The following is a 12,651-nucleotide window of genomic DNA, read 5'->3' as shown; positions in this document are numbered from 1 at the left end:
GACCAGCCTTTCCATCTGCTACAGTATGTTGTGGAGTTGAGTTTTGGACTGGGGAGAGAGTCACGAGGCTCACTCAGTTGGGAGGGGGAGGGAGGGTTAAGTCACATTTGGAAGCCAGAGATGATTCAGAATTCCATGAACAACATCTGGAATTCTGACTGCATCTGAACTGCCAGACACCCAGCAGGACAACAGGATGGGGGGTTGGAGTGGGTATTTCCATTGTGTATGTTGAGTTTATGACTGTATCTTGCTATACTAACTGCAGAATTAGCTGGGAAAAGAGAATGTGCACACATACACACACACACAAACACACACACACACACAAACACATACACACACAAACACACACACACAAACACATACACACACAAACACACACACACACACACACACACACAAATACATGCGCATACACGTCTGACAAGTTAGCAAGGCATGGAGAACATAAAACACATACTACCCAGAGTGCTTTGTCCTTGTCAGACGTGTGTGCGCATGCATTTGTGTGTGTTTTTGTGTGTGTGGGTGCACATTCTCTTTTCCCAGCTAATTCTGCAGTATGAAAAACAACCTCAGCATATTCCTCCCCACATCTCCCTCTCTCTCTCCCTCTCTCTCCTCCTCTTTTCTTCTTCCTCTCTCTTTCTCTGTGTAACTGGAGACAGTTTCTTCCCTTTCTGCTAAATGACTCACTTTTTTTCACAAGTCTTAACAAAGACCACTCCGCTCAATACCTCCTCCTCACTCAACCCTCTTTCATCATACATCTCTCATCTCTCTCTTCACCTCTTTCCAATTTGATGAAAACACACTATTTTCTTAATCCCCCTCTCCTATCCACCCATCTCTCTTCCCTCTCTATGGAGCCTACGTTTCTTGCAGTCCAACACCAACCCACATCATATGCACCCCAGACAGTGTCTCTGCTCTCCCTTTTTTTTGCTTTCCCTCTATTTTCCCAGTCTCTCTATCTCTCCAGGAGAGACTTCCTGTGGCTGTTTTAGTTGCTGTGCAGCTGACCTGCTAATGAATGGGCCTTGGTGATGAGGAAGTCACACTCTGTCTGCCCACAGTGTGACATCACAGTCTGGCCAGACGAAACATGAATAGGACCCAGAGGTTTTGCTGACCACAAGACTTGACCAGGAAAAACTCAGGCCCTAGTCGTAGGCTATACCTAGGAACTGAAGTTGTTTTGGTCAGGTCAATTGGTCAGGAAAACTCAAGGCCCTACTCATTAACCATTAATGCAGCAATACTCAACAGGTGTAATAATACAAATTATTTTGTCTTTTGTTTAGGAAATCAGTCGTGCTTCAACCACTGGTATGATATGAACACACATAAGACATGGCAAAATGTGTAGAATTGCAGGAAATTTGCTTTAAAACTGCAACATTTTCTCTCCGCCAACAAAAGGGGTGTGAACAGTTTGAACACCCACGGGGCACAGATGTCAATTCAACGTCTATTCCACTTTCGTTCAACGTAATTTCATTGAAATTACGTGGAAAGAACGTTGATTCAATCAGTGTGTGCCCAGTGGGCAGTTTGGGTTGTGAGGTGGGGCTTTGTTACTACGCCGATAAATGACATTATCCATTCTGACCTTTGCCACCTAAGAACTGTGTGTGACCAAACCTTCTCAAATAGTACTTGAGTACCCCGCCATTACTGTTAACTATCCTGAGATATAACTAATAGAATTTACTGTACTTATACAGTGTATCCCAAACCTCTCCTCCAGTACTTACACAGGGTAAAAGCCCTTGGTAGTGAGTGAGTATATAGGCTACACATGGCTTCAATTTCACACAGCCAAGTCACATCCTGCACAAGCTCTGATATTACGAACACGTATTCATTCACACGCACAGACACACTGACACAAAAACGCTTACACACACAGAAACAAAGACACCTACACTTGTTTGTATGGTATTTGCTCTGTGTGCATACAGTATTTGTGGTGTGTAGCTGGACTCAATGGAAAAGAAAAAGGGCGGAAAGAGGATGGGAAAGAAAGATGAGATGTCTAATATACACTCCTTTTGTCTCGCTTCATTTCTCTTGCAAGTCTTCTATTAAGTATTCTATTAGTTTCACTGGAAAAATAACTGGGAAAATGTACTCTTTCGCTCACTTGGATGCCTGCATTTTATGTATGTGTGTGTGTGTGTGTGTTTGTGTGTGTGTGTGTGCGTGCGTGTCCATGCCTGCATGTGTGTGTGTGTTCTTGCAGCTGTGCTAATCTTCCTTTTTTTCTCCAATTCAAGAACTTCATATCTCCTTACCAACTGTTTGATTTCTAATAGTTTCTCTGTTTTCCTTTGTGATACAGTATGTCTCTCTCCCACCAGTGCTGAATCTGCATACAGCTATCTTGGTATGGGCGAAACAGCTGCATTAATTAAAGTCATACTGTCTGTCTGCACTTTGACTAGTGTGTGGTGAGCTCTTATATAGCCAAAAGTATTGTGTGAAAATAATACAGGTTCTTCTACACGTAGGTTCTTCTACAGTGTATACTCTTCTAACCCCATCGTGCATTTATCCCCAAACTGAGCAGGAAGAGACTTCCCATAAGGAGCTGCTGAATCAGACTCTCTCTCCTTCCCTCCTCCCCCAAACCCCAGCCATCCTCGTTCTGACCCAGTCACATCCGTTAGGAAACCCCCCTGCTTCAATCTGGGCCTGGTCTGGACGACTGGCACTTTGAATCTGGCAGCTAAATATACACACAATGTTAGTCTAGACCATATGAGAGGGCAGAGAGACCCCTTTTACCTCATGCTGTTTCTACCACCCTTCCACCTCTCTCTCTCGTTAGTTAATGAACTGCGTTACAACCTTGTGCTCAGTCAGTTATTCTGTCTCCTCCACCTCCACTTTAATGCAATAGCCCACATCTGGTTCTCATCACTAAGTTGCGGGGGAGAGACAAAGAACAGGAGGCAGAGAAGGTAATAGGTATACAATGAGTGCATACACACAGTGAACATTTATTTTTGGTGCATTAGATCTCGTGTATATGTGGCAAAGACAACCGATTACCCAGATATCACTGTCTTTCAAGTTGTCTGCTCCTTATCTCTGTTTTGTCCTGACATCCTATTGAGAGAAAGTTCTGAGAAGCCACATCAGAGGTAGCCTTTGAAAATGGAGCCAGGGGCCCCTGTCAGTTTCATGTTCCTGTGAGAGCTGGTCTGAACACAAAGGGCCATGTGGTTTCATTGAGCCGGGGAGGCTGCTTACAGGGCCTAAACTGTGTTTTTACTGCCCAGTCATCAGCATGGACTGATCTGGCTCAGCTCAGTCTCCAGGGAGGACTGGAGGGGCCTGTACTGACCGGAGTATACCCCAGACAGAGGTGGGCAGAGGTTCTGCTAGACCTAGCTACAACCAGAGAGCCATGCATTTGAGCTCCTTCTTCCCACACCAGAAAGTTGCTGTGCTCAGGGAACTAAACCGAGTCAGCCTACTGGCAACCCACAGGGCGAAAATAGCCAAGTATCCATTTCGTCCTCGTGGCCGGTCAGCGCTCTATCCTGTAGCACTTAGCCTACTTGGCCAGCGGGCCTAGTTCCTTGTCCTCTTCACTCCCTCTCTCCACAGAGGTTTACTTTGCCAAACTCTCCCAGGCTCACTAACTATTGTCTCATGCAACAGGCTCCAGGCACATGTCATGGCTAGAACGGGTACAGCTTTTGTCAAATTAAAGTCATAAGTTGATTTTTATTTTGCATTTTAGCTAACCCTAACCCTTTTCCTAACCTTAACCTAATTATCCTAACCAGCTACGTTAATTCTCCTAACCTGTTTTGTAAGTTCTCTTAACCTGTTACGAAAAGTCAAATCGGACAAAATCTATTTGTTCTAGTCAAAACCGCAGGGACACAAAACTACAAATGTCCACACCCACCATCACTGTCAACACTTTGCCCTACCTTTAACCTCAAATCTTTCTCTACTGCTACTTCCAAATACACACACACACAACACTCATCTGCTAATATTGGTAATTACGAACAAGTTCTCATCTCATCCTTCAGTCTTCATACATAAATGAGCACACGTGGCGGGGTTGTTAATCGAGTAAAACACTGTCCCTTTAGTTAACTACTTCATTTAAAGATATGTGTCATACACAATTCTCGAATTTCTAAAGTGTTTCTCCATAGCGTGTGCTGGCTGGGCCTGGGTGCCGGAGACAGGAGGGTCAGCCCAGTTCACTTGAGCCACCCGGCACAGAGTTGCATCAGGGCACAAAAATGTTCCGCTCAGCGACCAGAGTGCTTTAATTATAGAGGAGCTCTGCTGAGCTCAGTAGGAAGAAAGTCAAGGCCTGAGAGAAGGTGCAGGGATTGGCCAGAGGAAGAGAGAGCACCTCACGATGCACTATAGAAAAAGAGGAAGGGTGAGAGAGGAAATTGGGTGAGTAAGAGGTTATGTTTTTAAAACATTCAGAGGGAGAGATTAAAATAAGTTTCCATTGCAGCCTCTCAATTGACTCACCATGACATTTCTCATCTAGAGCTTTTTGCGTTCAGTAATAAAGTAAAAGGCACATTTACGTCAGAAAACCTTTCATTACTATTCATTACTCACCTTCATCAGCCTTTCTTCATCTACTTCACTGCAGAGCCCTTCCAACAAATGTGTACAATTATGAAGCCCTATTGTGCATCACTGACACCTTGTGGATCTCCAATATTACTGCATCTTTTTTTTTTCCTGCGGCATAGTAATAATGACTAAGAAATGGCTAAGTTACCTGGAACATGTAATGTGTGTAATTTCATTAAACTCAGTTTTTGTTTTGTTACAATGATCATCTAAAATAAGTGCATCTCCTACTGATATAAGTTATCTTGCAGAAAACAAGTGCAAAAGCTTTTTCAAACGTATTTTTTATTTATTTGTACATTCACCACTTACAGGAGTAATCAAAAAAAAGAAAAGAAAACAATAACAAAGTAAACTTTAATAATGATTAAAAAACAATATTAAAACCGTTTGTGTGGCGTTTTAATACGCACCCCTTTTCCTGCCTGCGTTGACCAGAGGGGGGGTGGGGGGGAGGGGAGAAGGCAAAGGATGGACAGAAAGAAGCGTATTGAAGATTAAGAGACAGATCAGTGAGGCCTGTGTCATTTCTAATCTCTTGCAGAGAATATAGTCTCTCATCCATCAAACTAAACAAAGACAGAACTCTGCGCAACACCGTCAGTCCTCCCCAGGAATCAAGGCGGAGGACGGCAGACTTGGACAGCATGCAGCCATGACGAAGCACCCCACAGAAACCAGTTGTGGAATACACAACACAGGGGAAGGACAAAAACTGATGTGTGTGTATGCATAGACCTCCACATAGAGCACTTATGCTTCAGATATGCATGGGGGAGAAATTGGGGGAAAAGGGTTGTTTGCCTTACTGCCAATCTGCCAAGAATATTAAAAAAAACTAATAAGAATACACTTAGGCAAAATTAACACAAATAAAATCTAAACTTTCAGACAGGAGCAAGACAGACTGCAGTCTGGGGAAACACTCCTCAAACCATGGTCCCTATGTGTGTGTGTGTGTGTGTGTGTGTGTGTGGTCCTCTGTAGGGTCTTAGTTCTAACAAAGTACATATAGTGATGGGGAATGGGGGGTTATTTTTAGACAGTTCCAGCCACACCAATTCCCTCTAGCGTCGTCTGTCACGAGGTGGAGGATCACTGCGGCTGCGGGAGCGTCTGCCCACCCCTGCACTGCTGCCCCCTGGTCTGCGGTGGCTGCCTTCTCTGCGTTTGTCACCCTCTCTGTCTCGGTCCCTGTCTCTGCCCCTCTCCCTGTCTCGCTCTCTGTCCCTGTCCCCCTCGCCTCTTTCGCCAGATGCGCTACTCCCTGCTTTTATCCTTTCTTTGCGCTCTTCCTCCCTTTTCTTCTCTTCCTCCTCTTGCTGCGCCTTCCTCCTCTTCTCTCGCTCCTTCATCCTCTCTTGTCGGGCTGCTTCCCTCTGTGTAAACTGGCCAGAAAGAGACAGAACAAGGGAGAATGTTAAGAGTGGACTGTAAACAATTTAAATCAACACGTTCAACAAATGTAAGGAAGGATATGTGGACCCCATATCATCAATAAGAAATCTTGTTCAGATAGTTGAGTTGTGTGTGTATATAACTGACCTGCTCTTCTGTGAGAGGGAGCCAGTATATACAAGGGGCTGCTTTGGTTTTATTGAACAGGTCATCCAGCAGTTTGGCAGGGGGTTCCTCTGGAGCTTTCTCTGAAGAAACAACACAAACAGAAAGAGTAAACATACAGTTGACCCAACAGGGCACAGCTCTAAACCACCATCTCTCCATCCTCACTCTTCACCTTTCTTGTCCATCTTCCTCTCCTTGCTCTTGCCCATCTCCTTGCGCTTCCTCTCTCTGGAGCGCGATCGTCTGGGGCCCGCCTCCTCTCCAGGTTTTCCTGGGCCAAAGTCCCGAACCTTGTCCCTGTCCCACTCCCTCTCCGCCCGGGTCCTCTCCCTGCGCTCCATCTCACGCTCTCGCTCCGCCCACTGGTCACTCTCTGGCAGGAGAGGGGGCAGGGCCACCCCCCGACCTCGGCCAGGCATCGACGCAGCCCCCCGCTCCTCCTCTCCAGCCCTCTCAGGGGGAGGCAAGCCTCTGTGGAAGTCAAGCTACACTCACACACACGAGGAGGAAGGTTAACATAAGGAAGATCATAATCACTCAAATATTAGAGAACTGGGAAATTATATACATCATCAGGTAGGGCAGAACTACAAGGGCAAAGTTAGTCTCACCTCCTCTTGCTGACTGAAGTCCACACTGAGGAACTTTGGGTTGCTCTGAGGCCATTTCACCCCATGTAGTGCTGCACGAGTGGCCACTGCCTCCTCTGCAATGGAGTACTGAAAGAAAAGGGAGCAAAACCGGGTATCCATTAGGAACATTGAGGCTTGCCTTAGATAAGACACAGAGAATAGGAAGATGTAGGAGGAGTTCCGGGCTGCATCTAAAATGACACCCTATAGTCAAGTGCACCAGCCTCGACCAGCTTTGAGCCTCCTATGGCTGGTCAAAAGTAGTGCACTATCCGGGGAATAGGATGTCAGTTGAGACGCAGACCTGTATTCAGGATAACGGCCAGCAGACAGAGACGTACTGTGACGTAGCAGTGAGATTTGATCTTGTCAATCCAGAAGCCGTCCTCCAGCATGGTGCCAGTCCTGCTGAGCAGCTCCTTTAGCTGACCCAGGGTGAACGGCCGAACCAGGTTGGACAAGTGGACGATGTTGGACACTTTGCCTCGTGGAGGAGAAGGCTGCTTGGCTGTGCGGACAGGATCGTCTATGGTGATGGACACGCCAGACTTCTGCTGACTGATGGAGCGACGGATCAGGGTGTCACTGGGGCTCACTGAACAGATGAGACCAGAGAGATACATCAACCTGATAACTCACAACATATCAAAGGCTAGAATCTAGCCCAGGGTTAGAGGTTTTGATGAATCTGATAAGATCATTAAGTTGATCTTTCATTTTGGATCAATCTATCACCTGTGTTCATCTCCATGTCATGGATGGGAGGAGAGGGGGATTGTGTCTCCATGGAGTCTCTCTGGAATAAGTTGTCCATCTTCTCTCTGTCGCCTTTAACCTCCCCTCCATCCTCTCTGTCCTCATCCTTGTGTTCACTCCTCTTTGACTCCTTCGGTCCATTCTCCTGGGTCTCGGACAGGACCACCTACACACAGTACATTGGAAGTGAGTGGGGAAGACGAGGCGGCACACACAGATGTTTTAATAAGACATTCACAATGTAATACACCTTTGGGTCAATTACGAATGTCAGCCGTTATAGTAAATCTTACTGAATGCACCTTTATGAATGACCGCCGCAGAACCAATTTCCCGTAATACATTACTACTTCTTGAATCAAGATAAATGTACAGTCCACAGAACAAGTGAAGTAGAACCCTGACCTGTGTGACTGTGCGTCTGATCTTGAAGTCTTGCTCGCCCCGCTCCCTGTCCTCCTCTCCCCCAGAGAGGTGAGTTTCCTCTGGGTGCAGATCCACTACAGCCTCCTGGCCTGGACTCAGCCTGATGTCTGGGATCAGAGACTGGGCCGCACAATCAATATATTACAGATGGGAGAAGGAGAGAAGCTTCAAGACTGAACAGATAGTAAAAGGTTTGTTAGTATTCATTATGATGCTGTGTTTAGATGGTTTGTAATATGTCCAACAGTATATTTAGCAGTGTAGTGATGATGATGCTGTACCTTCAGAGAGTCTGTGGTGAGGCTGATGGATGGTTTCTTGGCTGTGACTGCAGTGCTGGAACCCCACCTCCTCTTCCTCCCGGGCCCGGCCCCAGACTCTGCCTCGCCCTCGGCACTGACAACACCTGGAGAGGCCTTGCTACCTGGAAGACAAAGGGGGATTGCACCATGGCCAAACGCGAACGCACAAATGCAAGCACCTCATCTATAATTGTCTCTCACTCACACGGGCAAACTCAAACTAAAAACCAAGTCTACCTACTGGGCTGAAGAAAACAATGAACCAAAACAGGCATGAGCGGGTAGAGGGAGGTATACTCACTGCTAAGGGAGATCCTACGGGCTGCGAATGTCTTTGGTGTCAGACTCTGAAACAAAAATAAATAAACACACCCCAAAGTACAGGGGAAAGGTGAGAGGCAGAGATGGAGAGGTGCATGGACAGATTGAAGGGAAGACAGGACAAGAGAGAATGTGTGGGTGAACAAGGGAAGAGAAACTAGGTGAGAGAGACTGCTACTCCAGTCTAGGTCACTTTCCATCTCAACATATGATAGTCAAACAATGAATAGCACCAGTCATATTGAATCTCAATATATGGCTGTCAATAGCACACTGTAGTGAGCAGACAGAGGATAACATCTTTGCTTGGTCTCAAAACTGTGTGCATGGCTTTAAGATATGTAGTAATATTAATGACTGGGGCCCCAAATGTCAGTTTATGTTTGGTGTAGAAAGGTGTTCGGGGATGGAGCCGCAGTCTCTATCACACATACAGAAAGACAGATAGTAGCCTGATGGCAATACTGCAGTTTAAATTCCTTAGAATTAAATGGCTCACATTTCATTTAACTTTCATAGCAGCACATCTGAATGGTGTAGCTGGTAAACTAAGTGGCTGCCAGGATTACTGGGCCATAAAGCAAGACTATAATATTGGGTGGTTTACAACAAGTTTCATTCAAAACGGCAGTAGCCATAAATATGTAAATTAATTCATTTGACAACTATGTCGGAGTCAATTCCCCCATTTTAGGCTAAGAGAAGGGAATTGACTAAAACTATACATTTTCTAAATATTGTGTATTTCTTTGTAGAAAATAACATTGAGAAAATGACTACTTATTCCCTGGTACCACTGACACCTGATCCTTACTGGGTTGGATATGGCCCAATCTCGACTGCATGTACTGTATCTAGGCAACAAGGGTCCAATCAAAGGTGGTTGTGAAGTTTGGGTGGAAATCTGACAGCTGGTTGGCAGGATGGGCTCTGTAGATCAGTGGGGGTAGGACTTGAGTGGCTTTTGGAAACGTTTTGGGGTCAAGTCCTTAGCGCTCAAGCATCAGTCTTTCAGATCTTTGTCATGCTTTTCTGTTGGGATACTGCCCGGCTGAGGTTTAATGGAGATGGGATAGTCAATGTTGAACAAGAGTCACTCCAAAAACTAGCAGGGGCATAGTTCAGCAGACACCCTCTTTCACAGGGGCATCAGAAGACCATCTGTTGAGTGCCAGGTAGTAGCAGAAAAAAGGGACCCAATTGGCAAGTACCTTTTCCAGCTAACAGTCAGACATGTTTGGTAGTGAGTCCAAAGAAATGCTGCCATTGAGAAAGTTATAAAATGTCCAAGATCATGTCTTTGAAAAACAGCCACGAAGAGAAGACCCAAGCTGTCCTCATGACTCAGAACATCCAAACTGTCCTTTCTCAGAGAAACGGTTTAGTCCAGAAAAAGAAAAAATATTGACCAGTTAAACGGTCCATGCAAGTCCATCGAGCAGCATATTCATCTGTAGGTGGTGAGAAGAGATATGTACTGCAGCAACCCCATCCGAAGCCATCCACAGGCTTGTCATTGAAGGATTTGAAACAGTCTTATTGAGTGTCAGCCTCCTTATCTCCACTCAGACCCACTGTGAAGGTTGTATGTGGCCATACAGGTGGTGTATGAGCCAGTTGAGCCAGGCGTTGGTGACAGACAGACGAGATCAGTCATCCTAAACCCTCAGCCCATTAGTCCAATCAAGTGCCATGGCCTTTGTTGCCACAGCTGTTCCACTGCAGTGCAGAATCAGGGGCCTATCTGTGGGATACCCAGGGCTCTTGGGGACATTGGAACAGGTGCAGCAGTAGTAGTGGCAGAAGTAGTATGCAGGTACCATTAGGGGCAATGGAAGAGGCATGAGCACCTTTATAACAAAGCAATCAATGGGGTTTTAAACATCAGCCACAGTAAGAGCATCTCCCCTGCTGCTTCTGTCTGAGACAGCATCAGCAAAGGTTCAAAAACACATCTAAAAAAAATGTTTTACTAGCTCATCAAATCTCTTTAAAAAAGGGTCAGGGTCACCAAACCAGTAAGTAAATATTACAAAAAACAGATTGTTAGTTTTCATCTAGAAATGTTTGAAATGTGCTTCTTATGTCTTATCACTAAGCATTTTTCAGGACCTAAAAGCACTTAATTGTCTACAATGGGATGGGGTATAAAGCAAAAGGGAAACGAGAGACATCATTAACTGGAGAAGATGGAGCATGGATGCGCCCAATAGCACAACCTAAAACTATGACCAAAAACAAACACCTAATTTCTCACTAAAGTGGTTAGGTTTGATGGCTGACAACTGGAGGGAGGTCTCCTCACAGGTTGGCCAGTGACAGTCCAAGCCTGGAGCACACCCCTCTTTAGAGAGCCATGGTACAGTGAGGAAGTCCCAGTGTTCCTCCGTGGCCTTACCTCCTCACTGCCTTCAGGAGCCCGCTCAGGCTCAGTCATGGCAGCCTCCTTCACCTCCCTATGGAGAGAATGAAAGAAATGAAGAAGAGGAGTGATGGAGAGATAGAAGGATGAAGAGGGGGTAAAGTGTGGTTCCGGTTAGTTGCAAAAAGGTATTCAGAACAATGGGGTCCAAAGATATGCATTATGGAGGGATTTCAGACCCGAGTCACATGCGGGCGTAAATTTAACTATATTCCCTTTTTATGCACCTTTCTCTCTAGCGTGTTGACCTTGAATTTACGCATGAGGAAAAGTCAGTGGCAACAAGGTACGAGTTTTGGGTGGTGATCAAAGAAATGGAGGTGTCTACAGATACGCTGTATTCAGACCTCAACTTAATTCCCTCATAATTCCACCACCTTCACGCGCACAGAAACGATGAATAAGGTCGAGCAACCTGTCGGTTCAAAGTGCAAAAACTTTGGGTTACGGTATGTAACCCCGGTTCTCCGAAGGAGACATCTCACTATTGGACACGCCCTCTTTTGTGGATCATTGGTTGAAGCCTTATTCAATCACGCCTATCAGAGCTTTGTGGGTGAGCTTCGTGTGTCTATATAACAACCTGCAATGCTCTGGATTCCTCATTCTAAGAACTACCTCCTACACGAGTTGTGCAAGAGGGGCAATCTGGTGAGATGTCTACCTCATCTCCTTCAGAGAACCGGGGTTACATAGACTACATATACAAAGGTATGTGGACAACCCTTCAAATTAGTAGATTCGGCTATTTCAGCCACACACCCGTTGCTGACAGGTGTATAAAATTGAGCACACAGCCATGCAATCTCCATAGACAAACATTGGCAGTAGAATGGCCTCACTGAAGAGCTCAGTGACTTTCAACGTGGCACCGTCATAGGATGCCACCATTCCAACAAGTCAGTTCGTCAAATATCTGCCCTGCTAGAGCTGCCCCAGTCAACTGCACGTGCTATTTTTGGTAGCAGAATTCCTGAAAATAGAAAAGAAGCCTCTCAACCATCAGTGGTGGGGTGGTAACGCACACCGAAAGGAACAGTTAAGTCGAGAGCTAGTTTTCTGAAGAAAGCTGCTTAATGGTCTAGTAACCAAAGAGACTTGTGTAGAGGTGAAGAATGAGGAAACCAGAGCATTGCAGGGTGTTATATAGACAAGTGAGGTGTACACTAACAGAGCTCTGATTGGCCTGTTAGGCGTGATTCAATAAGGCTCCAACCAATAACCTGCAAAAGAAGGCGTGTCCCATAGTGAGATGTCCAACCAAGTCTACTGAAAGAGAACATAGAAATAACACCAATCTCCATGCACTGTAACTTATAAATTGGTAAGAGCTATTAATAAGAGCTAGGTAAATGAGTAATCCGTTTGGATAAGAGGATTGTAAATATAAATGACAATTACTTTATATCTATTTTACCTTTTGATCTCTGGAGACAAATGTGAAACCAGTCATATTTCAGCAAACTGAAAGGTATGTCAACATGACAGGTATTTCTGCCTCTTTTCCACAGTGAAGTATGAAAAACAATATATTAAAATCAAAAAAAGTATGCACTCACTCTGGATAAGAGCATCTGCTAAATGACTAAAAAAT

At 45.3% G+C, this 12,651-nt stretch overlaps 1 protein-coding gene across 1 annotated transcript in view; it reads right to left on the bottom strand.

Moving 5' to 3' along the window:
• Nucleotides 1–4,899: 4,899 nt before the first annotated feature.
• The window catches only part of acin1a (apoptotic chromatin condensation inducer 1a), a 29,353-nt gene continuing 21,601 nt past the window's right edge, over nt 4,900–12,651 (bottom strand). The window contains exons 8-17 of the mRNA XM_041896524.2: nt 11,034–11,091; nt 8,616–8,661; nt 8,294–8,436; nt 7,992–8,132; nt 7,566–7,752; nt 7,172–7,425; nt 6,810–6,917; nt 6,371–6,683; nt 6,178–6,278; nt 4,900–6,020 (exon numbers count right to left, since the gene is read on the bottom strand). Coding sequence (XP_041752458.2) covers nt 5,700–6,020; nt 6,178–6,278; nt 6,371–6,683; nt 6,810–6,917; nt 7,172–7,425; nt 7,566–7,752; nt 7,992–8,132; nt 8,294–8,436; nt 8,616–8,661; nt 11,034–11,091 — 1,672 coding nt within the window. The 3' untranslated portion in view covers nt 4,900–5,699. The remainder of the gene's footprint in view (nt 6,021–6,177; nt 6,279–6,370; nt 6,684–6,809; nt 6,918–7,171; nt 7,426–7,565; nt 7,753–7,991; nt 8,133–8,293; nt 8,437–8,615; nt 8,662–11,033; nt 11,092–12,651) is intronic.

This window comes from Coregonus clupeaformis, chromosome 14 (genome assembly GCF_020615455.1).
Source record: "Coregonus clupeaformis isolate EN_2021a chromosome 14, ASM2061545v1, whole genome shotgun sequence".
NCBI lineage: Eukaryota > Metazoa > Chordata > Actinopteri > Salmoniformes > Salmonidae > Coregonus > Coregonus clupeaformis.
Note: the sequence above shows the minus strand (reverse complement) of the source record. Positions and strands in the feature narration are given on the sequence as shown.